Source organism: Heterodontus francisci, chromosome 31, assembly GCF_036365525.1.
Source record: "Heterodontus francisci isolate sHetFra1 chromosome 31, sHetFra1.hap1, whole genome shotgun sequence".
In the NCBI taxonomy this organism is placed as follows: domain Eukaryota; kingdom Metazoa; phylum Chordata; class Chondrichthyes; order Heterodontiformes; family Heterodontidae; genus Heterodontus; species Heterodontus francisci.
Window position 1 is genome coordinate 64952404 of NC_090401.1, and position 23971 is coordinate 64976374.

Genomic DNA, 23971 nt, shown 5'->3' on the forward strand with positions numbered 1-23971 from the left:
TACAGGAGCAACCCAAAATCTTTTGCTGGGGAAAAGTACAACATTTCCACCAGACAGTGCACTGAACGCTAAAGTTTTAGTTAAATGGTATTGCCAGGGAGTATATACCCATACTTTTGTATCAAGCGCACTTAGAGAGTAACCTAATGTCTGGCACGGTAACTGTAGGAGTTGCCCATAGTTTGCCAGTAGAGGGAATTGACCTATTCCTCGGGAATGATTTGGCCGGAGCAAGAGTATCAGTTTCTCCCGTCATCAGAAATAAAGCAAGTGAAGTTAAAGAAACAGAACAATTACAGGAACAAGTTCCGGGAATATTTTCTGCGTGCGTAATAAACCGAGCAATGGCTGTGGTCTGATCGGTGTGTGTGTGTGTGTTTGTATATCTGTCTGCCTCAGTGCCTGGGGTCCGATCGATGAGTGTGTGTGTTTGTCTATCTCTCTGCCTCAGTGCTTGGGTTCTGATCGGTGTGTGTGTGTTTGTTTGTATATCTGTCTGCCTCAGTGTTTGTGGTCCGATCGCTGTGTGTGTGTGTGTGTATATAAGGATAGAAGGATAGGTGAGAGAGTGAAAGGAAGGCAAGTAGCTGGAGACAAGAAGGAACAGCTGGAAATGTTCCAGGATTCCCTCCTCAGGCCAGAAAGGAAGGTGCTGAGGGTAGAAGTGAGGTCTGCAAGCTGAAGTGTTATCATTGCCACAGGTGGAAGTTCCATTGGTGGAAGTACAATTGCCACCACAGATAGCCAAGTATCTGAAACTTTCCTTGAGGATTTAGATAATCCAAATGAGATGTGTGACAAGTCTTCTTTAATTGCAGCACAACAAGCTGATCCAGAGTTACTCAGAATAGCACAATGGCTCTGACAGAAGCTGAGACAAAAGGAGTTCCAGAAGGCTATTATGTTGAAGATGGTGTTCTGAGGAGGAAATGGAGACCGCCTCACAGACCTGCGGATGAAGACTGGACGATTGTTCGATGGGTAATGGTACCACCTAAATATAGCCAGGAATTATTAAGGTTAACACATGACATTCCTCTAGTAGTACACATGAGGATCCAGAAGACCAAATCACATCAGTCAACATTATTACTGGCCAGGCCTTACAAAGGAAGTGGTAGTTTCGTAGGACATGCCATATAGGCCAAATGGTGGGAAAACCGCAACCTACCATAAAACCAACATCCCTAATTCCCAGACCAGTTATTGAGGAACTATTTAGTAGGGTATAGGTAGACTGCATAGGACCCTTGCCAAAAACAAAAGCAGGACACCAATATATACTCACTATCATGAATATGGCTACTCGATTCCCAGAGGCCATTCCCTTGAGGACAATTACTGCTTAAACAGTAGTAGAGAAGTTAACCCAATTCTTTACGAGATATGGATTACCACTTGAAGGTCGATCAGATCAAGGTTCTAATTTCACGTCCAAGATATTTCAAGAAGTCATGGGTAATTTGGGTAGCAAACAGTTAAAATCTTCAGCATATCACCCACAGACACAAGGAGCTTTGGAAAGGTACCATCAAACTCTCAAGACAATGATTAAAACACACTGTCACGAATATCCCTATGATTGGGATAGAGGGCGAGACTTTCTTTTATTTGCCACGAGAAATTCACAGAATGAGTTGACAGGCTTTCGTCCTTTCGAATTGGTTTACGGACATGAAGGAAAAGGTCCTCTAAAATTCATCAAAGACAGGTTCTTAGAACTAATGAATGAATCTTCGATACTGGACTATGTATCTGTGTTCCGGGAAAGGCTCACAAAAGTTTGCAATGTGGCTCAGAAACACCTTAAAGCATCCCAAGCCAATATGAAAAAATGGGCAGACAAGAATGCAAAAATCTGAAATTTTCAACCAGGGGATGAAGTATTGGTATTATTACCGTTACAGGGTAAACCATTAAAAGCATGGATCAGTGGTCCGTATAAAGTGGTCAAAAAAGTTGGTAAGGTAAATTACTTGATTGACAGCCCTGATCATCGGAAAAAGAATTGCTGTATCATTTCAATATGTTAAAGCAATATTATCGCAGGGAGAAGGTTAACCAGTACAGTTATGTCAGGTAATGGGGACTGTCGAGAATGAAAGGGATAGAGAGGATGAGGCAGAAGGAGGCCTGGGCAATTCTCAGATTCAACCTCCAACTATCCGGTTAGCTAATACAGAATGGCTAGGAAAATTGGACAACATGCTTTTGTACTTAGATGCAGAACAACAAGAAGACCCAACAAGGCTTCTCACAGCATTTCAAAGAGTCTGTAGGGATAAGCCAGGATGTACAACCTTAACCACACATGATGTGGATGTCGGGGAATCCATTCCTTTAAAACAGCATCCTTACCGCTTAAGTCCAGAGAAACAGGCTCAAGTAAAAGCAGAAATCCAATACATGCTGGAAAACAACTTAATTGAACCTAGTCAAAACAGCTGGAGTTCACTAATAGTACCAGTGCCTAAACCTGATGGGTCAACCTATTACAAAAAAGTCAATGCAGTAACGAAGGCAGACTCCTACCCAATACTTCCTCACTTAGAAGACCGTATTGACAGCGGCAGTGCCATGTGTGTTACAGAGATAGATTCGTTAAAGGGATATTGGCAAATTCCTTTGACACCCCAAACTAAGGAAGAATCAGTTTTTGTCACAGTGTCAAGTGATACCACACAGGTTAATGGATACTCGAAAAACTTCTCAGAGTCTAGTGAACCCAATAGTGGCCAGTGTTCCTAAACGTGCAGTTCACCTTGCAGAGGTGCTGGTCTATAGAGACCATTGAGGTACTTGAATGAGCAAGGCATAGAGGGATATGGAATTAATGCAGGCAGGTGGGATTAGTATAGATAGGCATTATGGTCGCGGTGGGCCGAAGGGCCTGTTTCTATGCTGTACGACTTTATGACTTGGAAGGAATACATGAAACAACTGGGAGACTATGTTTGGAAGGTTGCAATTGGCTGATGGGAACAAACTTTGTGGAGAAATTTAAAAAACAAAATGCCAGAATATTCAGATGAACCTTATTGTTACAGCTTTATCACTTGAAGATTGTTTTTTTTCCTGAAATGTGTACAATGTTATCACCAATGCTTTGTCATGAATTTAACCTTATTGAGTTACATTAGAAACAATGGAACAAGCAAAATTGTGTTAAAAACCAGTAGAGTGAATGATGGGTATGAATGCGAAAATATGTATAAAATGTTATTTCAATTTCTGTTTTACATTGTAATGAAATGCATTCAAGAATGGCGTTTCATTTCGCCAAGGGCTGAGGTGTCACAAGAGATTGTTTTTTATTTGAAAGCTTAGAATTCTGTGTGTTTTAAAAAGACTGAGCAAAAGGATTTTCTGTGAATGCTGAAACTTTGTATTTGAACTGAGTGGGATAGACTGCAAGACACCTGTTCCAAACAACAGCAAGGGAAATGACAGAGCATATGACCTGATTAAGAGTTTTGGTTTCACTTTTGCATTGTGGAGACCAGTAAGCTGGACAGGCAGGAGGCAGAAAAAACTGGCTGGGACCTGTTTTTTGAAAACCAGAGAAAAAGACCTCTCCCTGACTGGCCTCTCTTGTAAAAAGAAATGCTACATTTGAAGTGGTGGCTGTGGCCTGCCAGGAGAAAAAGACCCCTGGAGAGGAAAAGACCCAGGAAAAGAGGAGTTGCTGCTCTCTGTGCAGGAAGGCTGCTTTACTGAGAGGAAGCCCTGCATTTTTAAAGGCAGCAGATTCCTATTGCCTCCAGCCTCTGAAGAATCCCTGCCTCAGGAGTGATTCCTGTAGCTTCTTATGTTTTGGGAGATCCTGAAAGCTCAAGAAAGCTTCTTTTGCTAGACTGCTATTTCAAAACTCAAGTAGACCTTTTGCTACACCCTTTGCTGAAAGATCCGTTTGTCGTCTGCTGCAGACGAAATGCCAGAACGCCTACCCATCACAGACTGTTCATCAACCTCGCCTGGAGACATTTCAAGTGGCATCCGACTATTCGACTCTGGGACACCTCACCGACCCAGAAATATCCTACCAGAATGTGACAACCTAATTATTTTATTATTTATAAGAAACAGTTGTAATTCAAAACATCCTTTTAAAACTGATTCACCATTTTTCTTTTGAATGTGTATGTCTGTGCATGAGGGTTAGGAAGAATAAGAAGTTTTAAAAGAATCCTTTCACATATAGAGTTATCGCATTATTGTTTAAGACTTAGTTTATTAATAAATAGTTAATTTTGTTGTTGTTTAAAGAAACCTGGTTTGGTGTGCTTTATTCTGGGGGACAAATAGAGTGATTAATTTGGCTATTTTCCAGTAGGTGGGAAACATTATTAATATGCTGTGACCTGTGGAGTAGAGGGAATGAATTAACAGTGCATTACTCCCGCCTTGGTCATAACCACACACACACACAAACAAGTCAGAGGTGCAAAAGGAAACACTTTAAAAACGGAAACTACCAGATATTCCAATTTATTTTGGAAAAAGATACACTAAATGATGTGTACACTACTGATGTGTGCAACAGACAACTAAGAATGAATTCTGGATCTACACGTGTCAAAAAAAAGGGGATTGAGGATTAGAGAGGCACTTTGATACACAAGTTTTCAGATATGCATAGAGAACTTGCAGGGCAATCAGGGAAAAGCTTGTTATATAAGTGGGCCTGATAGTGAATAGCCTTTTCTCATTTTAAGTTTCTTACGTTCTTATGTCTTGGCCTAGAATTTCCATTGCCAGAGGACAACAGGAGCAGGCCAGATGCTGGAAACACTTTATGCAGTGCTCAGGATGCAGTCATACTACATGGCTAAAAATAAGATTTTACCATCACAATGCTATGCATTTCAGTGTACAGTAAACATGAACAAATGTAAAGGGAAAATATACCTATCAACATTAAGTTTGAGTAGCATTTTAGACAGTCCAAGAAAAGTGGACCATTTTACCACAAGTACTCACTTATTAGATCACAAGGAGCAATAAATTGATACTCACCAGTGATGTAAGTGAAGGTGGATGAGCTGGAGGATACCACCATACTGTTTTATAGATGTTGATGTAATGAACGAATAAAGCTATGAGGTGGCAGAAGAGGAGGTGAAGCTCAAACAGAATGCCTTTGTCAAGAGGTAGTTCAGGAATCTTACTGTGTTTCAGAGGGATCACAGTCTGGGTTGCCAGGGGAGGGCTTGTCAAGCCAGTTCCTGAGCCACTCCTAATGAAAAAATCAAAAATCTGCAGTTGCTAATGTCATGATAATATAAAGACTATTTAAACAAACAACGGTCAAGGCATGTTTCTTCACTCCTTGAAGTAAAAGTAAATTAATTAAAATATTGTTCCGCAAGTATTACAACCTGGCCAGAAACCCAATCTCTGTTGGCAGAGGGGCACAGAGGATCAATGCATGAATCAAACAATTATGAGGAAAACACTTTGGCTATATTACATTTTAGTCCTAGTCAAGGGTCTGGTTGTCTTTGCTGGCGAATAAAACATCACTCCGTTTTGGATACCCACTGTCAACAAACATTCTAATATTAGGCTAGAGTCAAATTCCCTCTATTTTGTCCGAATGTTCTTAAACCAACCCCCCTTCCCTACACATCCCCCCACTCAAGGGCACAAGTGGGAATTTTTCCGTTTCCCACACCAACCATGTCTTCTCCCAATTCATAGTGAATTGTAGACATGTGGAACTTAACGTAGGCTGCCAAATTCATTTCATGTAGGCCCTTACACCTATAAAGACAAGACTTTCATGCTAGCAGATTCAGTCCCAGGTTTCAGAAGTAAAAGTTAAATCAATATGCTACCATAGTCCAAATTGCCTAATATTAATAAACATTTCATTAAACTGATCTTGGCAACATCCAAATAAATGCCAGTTTGAATGATAGTATTTTACAGAACCGCTTATCTAACTTTAGCCTCCCTGGGATAAGCATCATCTCTGGACGAAAGCACAGAGAGAAAAATTGGCCTGTTGCAAGAAATGTATGAAGAGTCACTGGGAGATGCACAAGAAAGACCCTGGGTAAATTTCTCTCATTTGCGATGGCAAGTACCTAGTCTTTGTTCAGTACTTCAAGACACCATGGCAGTGATCCAAAAGTTCATTTATGTGCACACAGCACAAATATTGCTCTCTGCAACCATTCTTTTACACACACAAAGTAAGAATTCCTGCTGAATGCTACCAATATCATCCCATCACCTGCAGAATGTAATAATGCAACATCTTCTCTTACTTATTGAAAATAAATGAGATCTTTGCAAATTATAAATTTTTAGGGGGTTCATTAATGTATTTTTCTGAAGACAATGCAGCATTTGTCAAATTATCAACTGAGATGCATAACAGAAGACAAAAGCTCTCTGTTTACTTTTATTAAACCGAGATAATGGGGCCAAAATCTATTGCCTCTGCTGGATATATTGGATCTAGTCTGTGGCGCCTAGTTTTCAGGATTCTGTATCCTTGTGTTTGGCCTGCCACCATCCAGCAAGAAATGACCTCAACTTTGTATATGCAGACTGCTACCCAACTGTACAAACTAGGTACAATTCTGTTACTGTATCATGAATAGAATCTGAACTAGGCTCCCTCCAAGGTCAATACATCTTTCAGTGCCCAAAACTGAAAGCAGTACTCCAGATGGGGTCTGGTCAAGGCCCTGTACTACTGAAGCACCACATCCTCACTTTTGTATTCCAATCCATTATCAGTTATATACAGAGATTTTCTTGTTGCTGGCTTGTTCTCCTCAAAGCAGAAAAAGTTAAGGTGAGATTTAATTGAGTTGTTTTGATGGAATACCTAGGGGAAAAACTGTTTACATTGGCAAGAGAGTCAGTAACCAGAGGACACACATTTAAGATAGTTGGCTTAAAAGCCATGGAAGAGAGGAGAGAAAATTTTATTCAGTGTTTTATGATGATCTTGAATGAATTGCCTAAAAGGGTGATGGAAACAATTTCAATTTTAACTTTCAAAAGGGAACTGGATATATACAGAAAAAAAGAAACATTTTCAGGGCTAGGAGGAACGAGCAGGTAGTTGGACGAATTGGATAGTTCTTTCAACGAGGCACACTGCACAATGGCCCCCTTCTGTGCTGCATGAAGCTATGGCCCTGTGGGAGCAGACCTTCCGCACGTTCCTGCAAGTCCATCAATGTGAATAAGTGCAGGGCCAGAGATTCCCTATGTTGGGAGTTCTTATAACGCAGCCTCAACGGAACATAACACAAGATTTGCAGCCCGTACACTCAAGCAAATGGTATTTACCAGCCTTCAGATGAGCAGTAATAGATTTCCAAAGGAGAGTAGACCAGAAAAGGGAAGTAATATTTTGACATTCAAATCCAAGGTTTATTTCAATAAGTTAGTGAAAAATTGTTATAAAAGCAAAATACTGCAGATGCTGGAAATCTGAAATAAAAACAAGAAATGCTGGAACCACTAGCAGGTCTGGCAGCATCTGTGAAAAGAGAAGCAGAGTTAACGTTTCGGGTCAGTGACCCTTCATCGGAACTGACAAATATTAGAAAAGTCACAGGTTATAAGCAAGTGAGGTGGGGGTGGGGCAAGAGATAACAAAGGAGATCTAGATTGGACCAGGCCACATAGATGACCAAAAGGTCACGGAGCAAAGGCAAACAATATGTTAATGGTGTGTTGAAAGACAAAGCATTAGTACAGATTAGGTGTTAATACACTGAATATTGAACAGCAGCAAGTGCAAACCTGAAAAAAAACAGTGGGTAAGCAAACTGAACAAACAAAGATGAAATGAAATAAATGCAAAAAAAAGACTGTAAAAAATGTAAAAAAGAATGTTAAAAAAAAGGAAGAAAAAATAATTAAAAATGAAAGTAAAATGGGGGGCTGTCATGCTCTGAAATTATTGAACTCAAAGTTCAGTCCGGCAGGCTGTAGTGTGCCTAATCGGTAAATGAGATGCTGTTCCTCGAGCTTGCGTTGATGTTCACTGGAACACTGCAGCAATCCCAGGACAGAGATGTGAGCATGAGAGCAGGGGGGAGTGTTGAAATGGCAAGCAACCGGAAGCTCAGGGTCCTGCTTGCGGACTGAGCGGAGATGTTCCGAAAAGCGGTCACCCAGTCTGCACTTGGTCTCCCCAATGTAGAGGAGACCACACTGTGAGCAGCGAATACAGTATACTACATTGAAAGAAGTACAAGTAAATCGCTGCTTCACCTGAAAGGAGTGTTTGGGGCCTGGGATAGTGATGAGAGAGCAGGTAAATGGGCAGGTATTACACCTCCTGCGATTGCAGGGGAAGGTGCCATGGGACGGGGACGAGGTGGTGGTGGTAATAGAGGAGTGGACCAGGGTGTCGCGGAGGGAACGATCCCTTCGGAATGCTGACAGGGGAAGGGAGGGGAAGATGCGACTGGTAGTGGCATCACGCTGGAGGTGGCGGAAATGGCGGAAGATGATCCTTTGGATATGGAGGCTGATGGGGTGAAAAGTGAGGACAAGGGGAACCCTGTCACGGTTCTGGGAGGGAAAGGAAGGGGTGAGGGTAGAGGTGCGGGGAATGGGCTGGACACGGTTGAGGGCCCTGTCAACCACAGTGGGGGGAAAACCTCGGTTGAGGAAAAAGGAGGTCATAGCAGAAGCACCGTCACGGAAGGTAGCATCATCAGAGCAGATGCGTCGGAGACGGAGAAACTGGGAGAATGGAATGGAGTCCTTACAGGAGGTAGGGTGTGAAGAAGTGTAGTCCAGGTAGCTGTGGGAGTCGGTGGGCTTATAATGGATATTAGTAGACAACCTATCCCCAGAGATGGAGAAAGAGAAGTCGAGGAAGGGAAGGGAAGTGTCAGAGATGGACCATGTAAAGATGAGAGAAGGTTGGAAATTGGAAGCAAAGTTGATAACGTTTTCCAGTTCGGGACGGGAGCAGGAAACGGCACCGATACAGTCATCAATGTACTGGAAAAAGAGTTGGGGGAGAGGGCCTGAGTAGGACTGGAACAAAGAATGCTCGACATATCCCACAAAAAGACAGGCATAACTAGGACCCATGCGGGTACCCATAGCGACACCTTTTACTTTAAGGAAGTGCATGGAGTTGAAGGAGAAGTTGTTCAATGTGAGAAGAAGTTCAGCCAGGCAGAGGAGGGTGGTGGTGGATGGGGACTGGTTGGGCCTCTGTTCCAGGAAGAAGCGGAGAGCCCTCAAACCATCCTGGTGGGGGATGGAGGTGTAGAGCGATTGGACGTCCATAGTGAAGAGGAGGCGGTTGAGACCAGGAAACTGGAAATTGTCAAAATGACGTAGGGCGTCAGAAGAGTCACGGATGTAGGTGGGAAGAGACTGGACCAGCGGAGAAAAGATAGAGTCTAGATAGGAAGAGATAAGTTCAGTGGGGCAGGAGCAGGCTGACACAATGGGTCTGCCGGGACAGTCCCGTTTGTGGATTTTGGGAAGGAGGTAGAAGCGGGCTGTCCGGGGTTGTGGGACTATGAGGTTGGAAGCTGTAGAGGGAAGATCTCCAGAGGAGATGAGGTCAGTGACAGCCCTTTGGACGGTGGCTTGATGTTCGGTGGTGGGGTCATGGTCCAGAGGGAGGTAGGACGAAGTGTCCGTGAGTTGGCGTTGAGCTTCTGCAAGGTAGAGGTCGGTACGCCATACGACAACAGCACCACCCTTGTCTGCAGGCTTGATGACCACGTCGGGGTTAGAACTGAGAGAACGGAGTGCCTGCTGGTCGGGGGGAGGCGCATAGCGCTGAGTGTGGATCTCAGGATGCGGCGAGAGTAGACCCATTTACCCGCCTCCAGCATTCTCCCTCTACCTGGACCCCTCCCCCTGGCCTCTTACCCGCTCTTGATCTCTTTATTGAAAACTGTCGGCGATACATTGGTCATCTCAATTTCTCTGCCACCTCACTCACTCTAACCTGTCCCCCTCTGAACTTGAGGCACTCCGTTCTCTCAGGTCTAACCCCGACATGGTCATCAAACCCGCATGGGTCCTAGTTATGCCGGTCTTTTTGTGGGATATGTCGAGCATTCTTTGTTCCAGTCCTACTCAGGCCACCTCCCCCAACTCTTTTTCCAGTACATTGATGACTGTATCGGTGCTGTTTCCTGCTCCCGCCCCGAACTGGAAAACGTTATCAACTTTGCTTCCAATTTCCAACCTTCTCTCATCTTTACATGGTCCATCTCTGACACTTCCCTTCCCTTCCTCGACTTCTCTGTCTCCATCTCTGGGGATAGGTTGTCTACTAATATCCATTATAAGCCCACCGACTCCCACAGCTACCTGGACTACACTTCTTCACACCCTACCTCCTGTAAGGACTCCATTCCATTCTCCCAGTTTCTCCGTCTCCGACGCATCTGCTCTGATGATGCTACCTTCCGTGACGGTGCTTCTGATATGACCTCCTTTTTCCTCAACCGAGGTTTTCCCCCCACTGTGGTTGACAGGGCCCTCAACCGTGTCCGGCCCATTCCCCGCACCTCTACCCTCACCCCTTCCCCTCCCTCCCAGAACCGTGACAGGGTTCCCCTTGTCCTCACTTTTCACCCCATCAGCCTCCATATCCAAAGGATCATCCTCCGCCATTTCCGCCACCTCCAGCGTGATGCCACTACCAGTCGCATCTTCCCCTCCCTTCCCCTGTCAGCATTCCGAAGGGAGCGTTCCCTCCGCGACACCCTGGTCCACTCCTCCATTACCCCCACCATCTCGTCCCCGTCCCATGGCACCTTCCCCTGCAATCGCAGGAGGTGGAATACCTGCCCATTTACCTCCTCTCTCCTCACTATCCCAGGCCCCAAACACTCCTTTCAGGTGAAGCAGCGATTTACTTGTACTTCTTTCAATGTAGTATACTGTATTCGCTGCTCACAGTGTGGTCTCCTCTACATTGGGGAGACCAAGCGCAGACTGGGTGACCGCTTTGCGGAACATCTCCGCTCAGTCCGCAAGCAGGACCCTGAGCTTCCGGTTGCTTGCCATTTCAACACTCCCCCCTGCTCTCATGCTCACATCTCTGTCCTGGGATTGCTGCAGTGGTCCAGTGAACATCAACGCAAGCTCGAGGAACAGCATCTCATTTACCGATTAGGCACACTACAGCCTGCTGGACTGAACATTGAGTTCAATAATTTCAGAGCATGACAGCCCCCCATTTTACTTTCATTTTTAGTTATTTTTTCTTCCTTTTGTTTACATTTTTTACAATTTTTTTTTTGCATTTATTTCATTTCATCTTAGTTTGTTCAGTTTGCTTACCCACTGTTTTTTTTCAGGTTTGCACTTGCTGCTGTTCAATATTCAGTGTATTAACACCTAATCTGTACCAATGCTTTGTCTTTCAACACACCGTTAACATATTGTTTGCCTTTGCTCTGTGACCTTTTGGTCAGCGATGTGGCCTGGTCCAATCTAGACCTCCTTTGTTATCTCTTGCCCCACCCCCACCTCACTTGCTTATAACCTGTGACTTTTCTAATATTTGTCAGTTCCGATGAAGGGTCACTGACCCGAAACGTTAACTCTGCTTCTCTTTTCACAGATGCTGCCAGACCTGCTGAGTGAAAAATTGTTGTTACGCACATGAACATGTAAAATAGAACAGCAGATTTTAGTAATGGTAGAATACAAAAAGTAGTATTTTAAAATCAGTTGAACTCAATTAACAATGGAGTTATCAGGCCTCTGCATTGGCGACTGATAAAATTAGCAAGGGGTCACACAAAGAGAAGTTCTTTTTAAAAAGCTGATTTCCTTCTATAAATTAAATAATTTTGGAAAATGCACTTAAATTGTAGCAAAACCTTTACTTCTAGAAGTCAAATGCAGGATTTTGCATGTGCTTTACTTCCAAACATGTGAGATCAAAATCTTTAAAGAAGAAATTAATGACTCAGTTGCTATTTGCTAGGTAGGAGACCACAGTAAAGAAATACTAATTTTCTCCCCCTTCGGGAGCTCCTTACCTGGTCCTTGATCGCACTCCTGTAATGGGCGAGCTGGTGGAATAGCTAGAGCCCCCTAACGTTCCAGATTCATTGAGTGGTGTTCTGCAGTAGGATGCCCTACTTGGCCCTCTTCTGCCCCCTGCCATGCCAAAGAAAGGCACTTATTTCAGCTTTGGAGTTTACCTTTGGTACGGGGGCTTGCTGTAATTGAATAAAACAACATGAATGTTCACCACCATTTGTGTAACTTGGGTTATAAATGGATAGAAAATCCACCAATATATATGAAAAAATTGTAAATGTATAAAAAAGTTACTTCCATATCATAGATGAGCTACAGGAAGATTCTACAATAAGTTATAGAATTTAAAAAATTGAATCCAATTTTCCCTCCTCCCACCCCCACCTTGGTCTGTGAAAACACCAACTTGGATTTGGCTCCACAGGTGTCAATTGCCTCCAGTACCTACCACAAGTAGGCCCCTTTGTCATCTACATGTACAGACCAACAAAGCTATTAGTGGGTTATATTTTGAGCATTACTGTGGAACTTAGTCCAGTTCACTTATAAACATTTTTCAGTGCTGGTTACTGAATAGTAATCAGAATCAGGATCCTTAGTTGACTTTACTCCTCCCTAAGCCCAGAGCATCAAAGTCACGAATACAGTGCTCCTATTACCTCCCAAGGAGGTCATCTAATTCAGCACAACCGATGATGGAACTGGTTACCTTCCTGAGCCCCTCCCCATGAGGCAGTCCCACATATCTAGGCAGCCCAAAAATGCACACACTACATTTTAACATTGTATGTTTTGCATTGCATGATACTCCCCACCAGCACAGTACTGAAGAAATGGGGAAAAAAGGCAAGTATGATTAAATAACAAAATTTCTATGCAATTCAAAACACAAAATGGAGAATGGTTACTGCAAACCTGCTGTAGCCCCAAGGTCAGTCCTTATTGATGTTCAGTGTACTTTGAACTACTCTGCTAATGATCTCATATAGGTTTGCCCAATCACATGTTATGCTTAGTAAAATTTCAGCCAGGACCCTATCAAAAATAATTCATGGTATAGTTTTAAAATTACATTGGCAATTTAAATTCTAATTTTAACAGTTCTCCTTACAGGCTGCAAGCTAGAGTAATATTCAATTAAAACATTTTAATTGAGTCACCTTTGAGCAAGTTTTTTTTGGCTCTACAATATTCAACATTCTGTTAAGTCATAGAATGGTTACAGCACAGAAGGAGGCCAATTGTATAACCAGGGCTTTAAACTAAAAGAGGGCAGGGGAGGAGTCAGGGAAGGGAGATTTAGAAATCTCAAGAGAAAGATTGAGGCAATAGAACAGTGTAGTGATTTGGGTAAAGACAAGGAAGGGACAGAGAGCTTAACAGTAATAGTGCATCAGCAAATAAAAAAATTCCATGCCAAAAATTGTAGCAAATGAATAAAATTAAAGGCTCTTTATCTGAATGTGCAAAGCAGTTGTAATTTATTGAACTAGCGGTGCAGAGATAAATAGTTTAGTTCTAATCGCCATTACAGAGGCAGAGCTACAACAAGGTGACAAGGTTGGGAAATAAATATTCCATTCTGAAAAGACAGACAGAATGGAAAAGGAGGAGGAGGAGCCCTTATAGTAAAGGATGGCATAAAGACAGTAGTGAGAAAGGATCTTGGCTCAGAGGATCAGGAATTAGAATCAATATGGGTGGAGATTAGGAATAACAAGAGTCAGAAAACGCTGGTGGGAGTGCTTTATAGGGTGCTTAGCAGTAATTATACTGTTGAACAGAGTATTAAGCAAGTAATAATTGGAGCTTGTAACAAATGCAATGTAATAATTACATAAGGAACTCAATCTTTATAAACTGGACCAAATTGGCAAAGATAGTCTGGATGATCAATTTTAAGAATGCTTTTGCAACAGTTTCTTGGAATAATATGTGGAACCAAGGGATAAAGCCATCTTAGATATTGTATTGTGCAATGAGGCAGGTAAAATTAGTAATTTCAAAGTAAAAGATCCCATAATACAATTGAATTCCATATCAGGTTTGTGTGACACACTCCAGTACCAAACAAAAATCTTTAGGTATGAATGGAGAACTGGCTAAGGCTGATTGGATAAATAGACTAAAAGGTATGACATGGTAAATAAACAGTGGGAAATATTTAAAGACATGCTTCAAAATGTTCAACCAAAAATACATTGCATTAAAAACTCCAAGAAAGATGCATCCATAGCTTACTAGGGAAGTTAAGGATAGCATTAGATTTTTTAAAAAAGAGGCTTAAAATGTTGAAAAGAATAGTAGCAAGCCTGAGGATTGGGTGAGTTTTGGAAACCAGCAAAGGGTGACCAAAATGTTGATGAAAAAAGGGTAAAAATAGAGTGTAAACTAGCCTGGAATATAAAAAAAGACAGTAAGAGTTTTTATTTTATTTAGAGATACAGCACTGAAACAGGCCCTTCGGCCCATCGAGTCTGTGCCGACCAACAACCACCCATTTATACTAACCCTACAGTAATCCCATATTCCCCACCGACACTAGGGGCAATTTACAATGGCCAATTTACCTATCACCTGCAAGTCTTTGGCGGTGGGAGGAAACCAGAGCACCCGGCGAAAACCCATGCGGTCACAGGGAGAACTTGCAAACTTCGCACAGGCAGTACCCAGAATTGAACCCGGGTCCCTGGAGCTGTGAGGCTGCGGTGCTAACCACTGCGCCACCCTAATTCATATTCATGCTGCCACTTTCCATGGATTTAACCTTGCTGGCAGATCTATTATGTGGCACTTTATCCAATGCTTTTTGGAAATCCATATACACATCAACAGCATTACCCTCATCAATCCTCTCTGTTACCTAATCAAAAAATTTAATCATGTTACTTAAACATGATTGGCCCTTAACAAATTTATGCTGGCTTTCCTTAATGAATTCATACTTGTCCAAGTGACTGTTAATGGTGTCCCAGATTATCGTTTCTGGAAGCTTTCCCACCAGAGGTTAAACTGACTGGCCTGCAGTTGCTGGGTTTATCCTTACACCTTTTTTGAAGGATGCAACATTTGCAATTCTCCAGTCCTCTGGCACATCGTATCGATGAAGGATCGGAATATTATGGTCAATGCCTCCACAATTTCCTCCCTAACTTCCTTCAGCTTCTTCGAATGAATCACATCTGGTCCCGGTGACTTATCAACTTGAAGCACAGAAAGCCTTTCTTATTTCCTCTACTAATTTTTAGCCCATCTAGTATCTCGACTAAAAGGCAGATCGTGCTTGATTAATCGAAGAATTTTTTGATGATGTAACAGAAGGTTGATGAAGGTAAAGGCCTGCTCGTGTCTGGAAAAAAAAACTCAACAGAACCACATCGGACCCGAGCCCGACCCGACCATAGTGCACTTCACTGTACTTAACCACTTTCGGATGAAATGGAAGGAAGCTACAACATGAGCGCGATGACGTCATAGAGACGTTCACTCACTCACTGCGCAGACTCAGAGTCTGTACATTTCAGAGATGCACGTTTCCCTCTTCGACATCCAGGACTTCCAGCTCAGGTAGGCTTTTCAAATTTTGAGGCTTACTTACTCAACTTCCCTTTTCCTCCCAGCAGAGCAAAAGGTAATACTGTGTGTGCCCGGCCCGACCTGGACCCGAGTCCGAAAGCCAGACCCAGAAGAGCGACCGACCCGAACCCGACACATGTCGTCGGTTCCGTAGCAGGCCTTTAGATGAAGGGAATGCAAATCATTGTTGTCTTTATGAATTTTAAGAAAGCCTTTGACAAAGTATTACATAAAAAGGTTAGTTAACAAAATTAAGTCTCATGGAATAGGAGGGTCAGTTGCCATCTTGGGTACAATATTGGCTTAAGGACAAAAAACAATTGCGGTAAATGGTTGTTTTTTTTCAGACTAGGCAGATGGTAGACAGTGATGTTCCAAGGGTGTGTGCTGAGAGTCCTGCTTTTTATATTTTATATAAATGACTAACATTGAAATACAGAGTAAAATTTAAAAATTTGCCAACAATGCCAAACTTGGAGGTGTGGCAAAGAGTGAGGTTAAAACAATTGCCAGACGGAATTTGATGCAGCAAGACCTGCACAACATACAGGCTTTGGTGATTCATGTACCAGGACACCCCGATCCCTCTGTACCACCGAGTTCTGTAATCTCTCTCAATTTAAATAGTATACAGCTTTTCTATTCTTCCGGCCAAAGTGGACAAGTTCACATTTTCCCACAATATACTCCATCTGTCAAATTTTTGCCCACTCACTTAACCTATCTATATCCTTTTGTAGACTCTTTACTTCATACTGACAACTTACTTTCCTTCCTATCTTGGCATTATTGGCAGATTTAGCTACCATACATTCAGTCCCTTCATCCAAGTCATTGATATAAATTGTAAATATTTGAGGCCCCAGCACTGATCCCTGTGACACTCCACTAGTTACAGCTTTGCAACCTGAAAAAGACCCATTCATCACGACTGTCTGCTTCCTGTTAGATAACCAGTCCTTTATCCATGCTAATATGTTACCCACTACACTAAGTGCTCTTATCTTTTGTTTTTTTTAAAATTCATTCATGGGATGTGGGCATCACTGGCGAGGACAGCAGTTATTGCCCATCCCTAAGTGCCCTTGAGAAGGTGGTGGTGAGCCACCTCTTGAACCGCTGCAGTCCATGTGAGGTATGTACACCCACAGTGCTGTTAGGAAGGGTGTTCCAGGATTTTGACCCAAGTCAGGATGGTGAGTGACTTGGAGGGGAACTTGCAGGTGGCGGTGTTCCTGTGCAACTGCTGCCCTTGTCCTTCTAAGTGGTAGAGGCTGTGGGTTTGGAAGGTGCTGTCAAAGCAGCCTTGGTGTGTTGCTGCAGTGCATCTTGTAGATGGTACACACTGCTGCCACAGTGTGTCGATGGTGGAGGGAGTGAATGTTTGTGGATGGGGTGCCAATCAAGTGGGCTGCTTTATCCTGGATGGTGTTGAGCTTCTTGAGTGCTGTTGGAGTTGCACTCATCCAGGCAAGTGGAGAGTATTCCATCAAACTCCTGATTTGTGCCTTGTAGATGGTGGACAGGCTTTGGGGAGTCAGGAGGTGAGTTACTCACCGCAGGATTCCTAGCCTCTGACCTGCTCGTAGCCACGATATTTATATGACTATTCCAGTTCAGTTTCTGGTCAGTGGTAACCCCCAGGATGTTGATAGTTGGGGATTGAGTGATGGTAATGCCATTGAATGTCAAGGGTAGATGGTTAGATTCCCTCTTGTTTGAGATAGTCTTGCCTGGCACTTGTGTGATGAGAATGTTACTTGCCACTTATCAGCCCAAGCCTGGATACTGGCCAGGTTTTGCTGCGTTTTTACACGGACTGCTTTAGTATCTGAGGAGTCGCGAATGGTGAATGTTGTGCTAACAACAGTGAACATTCCCACTTCTGACCTTATGATGGAGGGAAGGTCATTGATGAAGCAGCTGAAGATGGTTGGGCCTAGGACACCACTCTGAGGAACTCCTGCAGTGATGTCCTGGAGCTGGGATGATTGACCTCCAACAACCACAACCATCTTCCTTTGCACTAAGTATGCCTCAAACCAGCGGAATGCTTTCCCCGATTCCCATTGACCTCAGTTTTGCTAGGGCTCCTTGATGCCATACTCCGTCAAATGCTGCCTTGATGTCAAGGGCAGTCACTCTCACCTCACCTCTTGAGCTCAGCTCTTCTTTCCATGTTTGAACCAAGGCTGTAATGAGGTCAGGAGCTGAATGGCCCTGGCAGCACCCAAACTGAGCATCACCGAGCAGGTTATTGCTAAGCAAGTACCGCTTGATAGCACTGTCAACGACACCTTCCATCACTTTACTGATGATCGAGAGTAGATTGATGGGGCGGTAATTGGCCGGGTTGGATTTGTCCTGCTTTTTGTGTACAGGACATACCTGGGCAATTTTCCACATTGCAGGGTAGATGCCAGTGTTGTAGCTGTACTGGAACAGCTTGGCTAGGGCCGCAGCAAGTTCTGGAGCACAGGCCTTCAGTATTACTGCCGGAATATTGTCAGGGCCCGAAGCCTTTGCAGTATCCAGTGCCTTCAGTCGTTTCTTGATACCACGTGGAGTGAATCAAATTGGCTAAAGACTGGCATCTGTGATGCTGTGGACTTCAGGAGGAGGCTGAGATGGATCGTCCACTCGGCACTTCTGGCTGAAGATTGTTGCAAATGCTTCAGGCTTACCTTTTGCACTGCTGTGTTGAGCTCCCCGATCATTGAGGATGGGGATATTTGTGAAGCCGCCACCTCCTGTTAGTTGTTTAATTGTCCACCATTCACAACTGGATGTGGCAGGACTGCAGAGCTTAGATCTGATCCGTTAGCTGTGGGATCGCTGAGCTCTGTCTATCGCATGCTGCTTACGCTGTTTGGCACACAAATAGTCCTGGGTTGTAGCTTCACCAGGCTGACACCTCATTTTTAGGTATGCCCCTGGTGCTGTTCCTGGCATGCCCTCTTGCACTCTTCATTAAGCCAGGGTTAATCCTCCGGCTTGATGGTAATGGTAGAGTGGAGGATATGCTGGGCCATGAGGTTATAGATTGTGGTTGAGTACAATTCTGTTGCTGCTGATGGCCCACAGCGCTTCATGGATGCCCAGTTTTGAGTTACTATATCTGTTCGAAATCTATCCCATTTCGCATGGTGGTAGTGCCACACAACACGATGGAGGGTATCTTCAATGTGAAGACAGGACTTTGTCTCCACAAGGACTGTGCAGTGGTCACTCCTACCAATACTGTCATGGACAGATGCATCTGCGACAGACAGATTGGTGAGAACAAGGTCAAGTATGTTTTCCCTCGTTGGTTCCACCAGCTGCTGCCGATCCAGACTGGAAGATATGTCAGAGTTATACAGCACAAACAGACCCTTTGGTCCATCATATCTGTGCCGGCCATCAAGCACCTAACTATTCTAATCCCATTTTCCTGCACTTGACCCGTAGCCTTGTATGCTATGGCGTTTCAAGTGCTCATCTAAATACTTTTTAAATGTTGTGAGGGTTCTTGCCTCAACCACCCCTTCAGGCAGTGCGTTCCAGATTCCAACCACCCTCAGAGTAAAAATTTTTTTCTTCAAATCACCTCTAAACCTCCTGCCCCTTACCTTAAATCTATGCCCCCTGGTTATTGACCCTTCCACTAAGGGAAAATGTTTCTTCCTATCTAACCTATCTATGCCCCTCATAATTTTGTACTCCTCAAACATGTCCCCCCTCAGCTTTTTCTGCTCTAAGTAAAACAACCCTAGCCTTTTCAGTCTCTCTTCACAGCTGAAATGCCCAGCCCAGGCAACATCCTGGTGAATCTCCTCTGCACCCTCTCCAGTGCAATCACATCCTTCCTATAGTGTGGCGACCAGAACTGCACACAGTACTCCAGCTGTGGCCTGACTAGCGTTTTATACAGTTCCATCATAACCTCCCTGCTCTGATATTCTATGCCTCGGCTAATAAAGGCAAGTATCCCATATGCCTTCCAAATCACCTTATCTACCTGTGCTGCTGCCTTCAGTGATCTATGGACAAGTACACCAAGGTCCCTCTGACCTTCTGTATTTGCTAGGGTCCAACCATCCATTGTATATTCCCTTGCCTTGTTAGTCCTCCCAAAATGCATCACCTCACACTTCTCAGGATTAATTTCCATTTGCCACTGCTCCGCCCATCTTACCAGCCCATCTATATCGTCCTGTAATCTAAGGCTTTCCTCCTCACTATTTATGACACCACCAATTTTCGTGTCATCTGCGAACTTACTGATCATACCTCCTATATTCATGTCCAAATCATTAATGTACACTACAAACAGCAAGGGTCCCAGCACCGATCCCTGTGGTACACCACTGGTCACAGGCTTCCACTCGCAAAAACAACCCTCGACCATCACCCTCTGCTTCCTGCCACTAAGCCAATTTTGGATCCAATTTGCCATTTAGGACTCGGCCAGCTCGGTCATTAATGGTGCTACTGAGCCACTCTTGGTGATGGACATTGAAGTACCTCACCCAGAGTACATTCTGCACCCTTGCCACCCTTCAACATGGAGGAGTACTGATCCATCAGCTGAGCTGTGGGGGTGCAGTAGGTGGTAATCAGCAGGACGTTTCCTTGCCCATGTTTGACCTTCTGCCCTGAGACTTCATGGGGTCTGGAGTTGACATTGAGGACTCCCAGGGCAACTCCCTCTCAACTGTATACCACTGTGTCACCACCTCTGCTGGGTCTGCCCTGCCTGTGGGACAGGACGTACCCAGGGATGGTGATGGCAGTATCTGGGAGATTGTCTGTAAGATATGATTCCGTGAGTATGACAATGTCAGACTGTTGCTTGACTAGTCTGTGAGACAGCTCTCCCAACTTTGGCACCTGCTCCCAGATGTTAGTAAGGAGGACAGGGTCGACAGGGCTGGGTTTGCCGTTGTCGTTTCCAGTGCCTAGGTCGATGCCGGGTGGTCCGTCCGGTTTCATTCCTTATTGACTTTGTAGCAGTTTGATACAACTGAGTGGCTTGCTCGGCCATTTCAGAGGGCATTAAGAGTCAACCACATTGCTGTGGGTCTGGAGTCACATGTAGTGAACCAGATGGGTTTTTACGACAATGGTTTCATGGCCATTAGACTAGCTTTTAATGTCAGATTTATTAATTGACTTCAAATTCCACCTTCTGCTGTGGTGGGATTCAAACCCATGCCTCCAGAGCAATACCCTGGGTCTCTGGGTTACTAGTCCAGTAACAATACCATTACGCCACCGTCTCCCATGTAGTAACCTTTGATGTGGCACCTTATCAAATGCCTTTTGGAAATCTAAGTACACCACATCTACAGGTTTCCTTTTATCCACCTTACTTGCTACTGCCTTAAAGAACTCTAATTAGTTAAACACGATTTTCCTTTCACAAAACCATGTCGACTCTGTCTGATCCCATTATGATTTTCAAAGTGTAATGGATTCCATTAATTTCCTTCTGACAAATGTTAGGCCAACTGGCCTATTGTTTCCTGCTTTCTGTCTCCCTCCTTTCTTGAATAAAGGTGTTACATTTGCTATTTTACATTCCGTTGGGAGCCTTCTAGAATCTAAGGAATTTTGTATTATAACCAAAGCCTCGACCATCTTTGCAGTCACTTCTTTCAGACCCTAGGATGCAGGCCATCTAGTCTTGGGGACTTGTCAGCCTTTAGGTCGAATAGTTTTCCCAGCACCTTTTCCCTGGTGATTGCGATTGTTTTAAGTTCCTCCCTCCCTTTCACCTCTTAATTTAAGTAACTTGGGCAGGTTTCCCAAGTCTTCTCCAGGGAAAAGACAAAATACCTGTTCGCACCTCCACCATTTCCTTGCTTTCCATTATCAATTCCCCAGAAACTCAAGAGGACCAACTCTAGCTTTAGTTGCTCTTATCCTATTTAAGTACTTGTAGAAACTCTTCTTATTTGTTTTTATATTACTGGCTAGATTTCTGTCATACTCTACTTTCTCCCTCTTAATTTTTTTCATAATTCTTTGCTGGTTCTTAATCTGTCCAATCTGCTGACCTACCACTAATCTTTGCAGACTTATACAGTATTTTTAACTTTATACTATCTTTAACTCCTTTAGCTAGCCACGGATAATGCATCCTTCTCAAAGAATCTTTTCAGTCACTGGGATAAATCTTTGTTGAGAGTTATTAAATATCTCCTTAAAAGCCTGCCACTGTACCTCTACTGTCCTACCTTTTTACCTACTTTCCCAGTTCACTTTAGCTAGCTCTGCCTTCATACCCTAGTAATTACCTTTATTTAGGTTAAAAACACTAGTCCGGGACCCACACTTCTTCCTTTCAAACTGAACATGAAATTCTATCATGTTATGATCGCTGTAACCTAAAGGCTCATTTACTATGCAGTTATTGATTAATCCTGTCTCATTGCACGTTACCAAGTCTAGAATTCTCGCTAGTTGGCTCGAGAATGTACAGCTCTAAGAAATTGTCCCGAATACACTCTATGAACTCATTTTTAGGCTCCCTTTGCCAATCTGATTTGCCTAATCTACATGTAGATTAACGTCACCCATGACTATTGTGGTACCTTTCTTGCATGCCCCATTTTTTATTTCTTCCTGTATATGCTGTCCTGCAGTGTAGCAACTGTTAAAGGGCCTATAAACTACTCCAAGTGCCCTCTTACCTTTCCTATTTCTTATCTCTGTCCAATCTGATTCTGCATCTTGTTCTTTTGAGCTAAGGTCATCTCTCACCACTGTATGAATGACATCCTTAATTAACAAAGCTACCCCACCATCTTTTCCTAGCTTCTCGTCTTTTCAAAATGTCGAATCCCCTTCAATATTCAGGTTTCAGCCTTGGTCACCTTGCAACCATGTTTCTGCAATGGCTACCAGGTCATACATATTAATTTCTATCTGCGCTAACAATTCACATTTTGTTACGAATGCTACATGCAGATGCAGAGCCTTTAACTCTGTCTTTTTACCATTTCTGCTACCTTTGACCTTATCTGCTGGTGTAGTCTTACGTTTGTACGCTTTCCTGCCACACTCTGGTTATCATTACCCAAATAGTTACCTTGCTCCATTACCTTGTTGTTTCCCTTCAATTTACCACGTCTCCTCTGAAATGATCCCTTCCTTCCACTATTCAGTTTAAAGCTCTCTCTACCGCCTTAGTTATGCAACTCGCCAGAACACTGGTCCCAGCATGGTTCAGGCGAAGACTGTCCCAATGTTACAGCTCCCACTTTCCCCAGTACTGGTGCCAGTGCACCATGAATCGAAACCCATTTCTACCACACCAGTCTTTGAGCCATGCATTCACCTCTCTATTCTTATTTACCCTATGCCAACTGCTTGTGGCTCAAGTAATAATCCAGAGATTACCACCTTTGAGATTGTATTAACTTAGCCCCTTGTTGCTCATACTCCCTATGCAGAACCTCTTTCCTATTTCTATTTATGTCATTGGTACCCACGTCGACCATGACAACTAGATCCTTCTCCCTCCCACTGCAAGTTCCTCTCCAGCCCTGAGCAGATGTCCCAAACCCTGGCACCAAGCAAGCAACACAGCCTTCTGAACTCACGTTCTTGGCTGCAAAGAACTGTGCCTATCTCCGACTATACCATCTCCTACTACCACTACATTCTTATTTACTTCCCCAACTTGAATGTCTTCCTGCACTATGGTGCCATGGTCAGTTTGCTCATCCACCCTGTAGCCCTCGCGCTCATCCATACAAGCTGAAACCTGTTGGGCAATGGCAAGGGCTTAGGCGCCTTCACTTCTGCCTTCTCTATTCCTTTACCTACCTCACTCACAGTCACACTCTCCTGTCTGTGACCACTGACCAAATCGGAAGACACTATCCTATGGGGTCTGACTGCCTTCTGGAACAAAGTGTCCAGGTAACTTCCCCCCTCCCTGATGCATCATAGTGTCTGTAGCTCAGCCTCCAGCTCATCTACCCTGAGCCAAAACTCCAAGCCATAGACACTTACTGCAGACCTGATTGCCGTGGATCACACTGGTGTCCACGAGCTCCCACATACTGCAGCTGCAACACCTCCTGCCCTGCCATCTTTGGTGTTTTAATTAACAACTTATTTTCTTAATTTTTTTAAATTATGCCTTGCCTCACCAGCACTTACTGTACTAATTTAAACCTTGATAATACAATAAACCCTACCACTTAAAAATAAATGACACAAAGAGAGGAAATTCAGTTGTGAAGAGGATCTAATGAGGCTACAAAGGGATATAGGTGGATTAAATGAGTGGGCAAAGATCAGGCAAATGGAGTATAATGTTGGAAAATATGAAACTGTCCATTTTGGCAGGAAGAATAAAAAAGAAGCATAACATCTGAATGATGAGAAG

General features: G+C 43.6%; 1 protein-coding gene across 6 annotated transcripts in view; it reads right to left on the reverse strand.

Moving 5' to 3' along the window:
- Positions 1-23971, reverse strand: part of tmem39b (transmembrane protein 39B) — an 85337-nt gene that overhangs the window by 54023 nt on the left and 7343 nt on the right. For 5 of the 6 annotated variants that reach the window (XM_068011027.1, XM_068011030.1, XM_068011031.1 and 2 more), the window contains exons 2-3: positions 12009-12191; positions 5017-5236 (exon numbers count right to left, since the gene is read on the reverse strand). In XM_068011027.1, the coding sequence (XP_067867128.1) occupies positions 5017-5236; positions 12009-12136 (348 nt within the window). In that variant the 5' untranslated portion in view covers positions 12137-12191. Of the gene's footprint in view, positions 1-5016; positions 5237-12008; positions 12192-15610; positions 15705-23971 lie in introns of those variants that run through there. The other variant, XM_068011028.1, reaches the window with a different exon arrangement.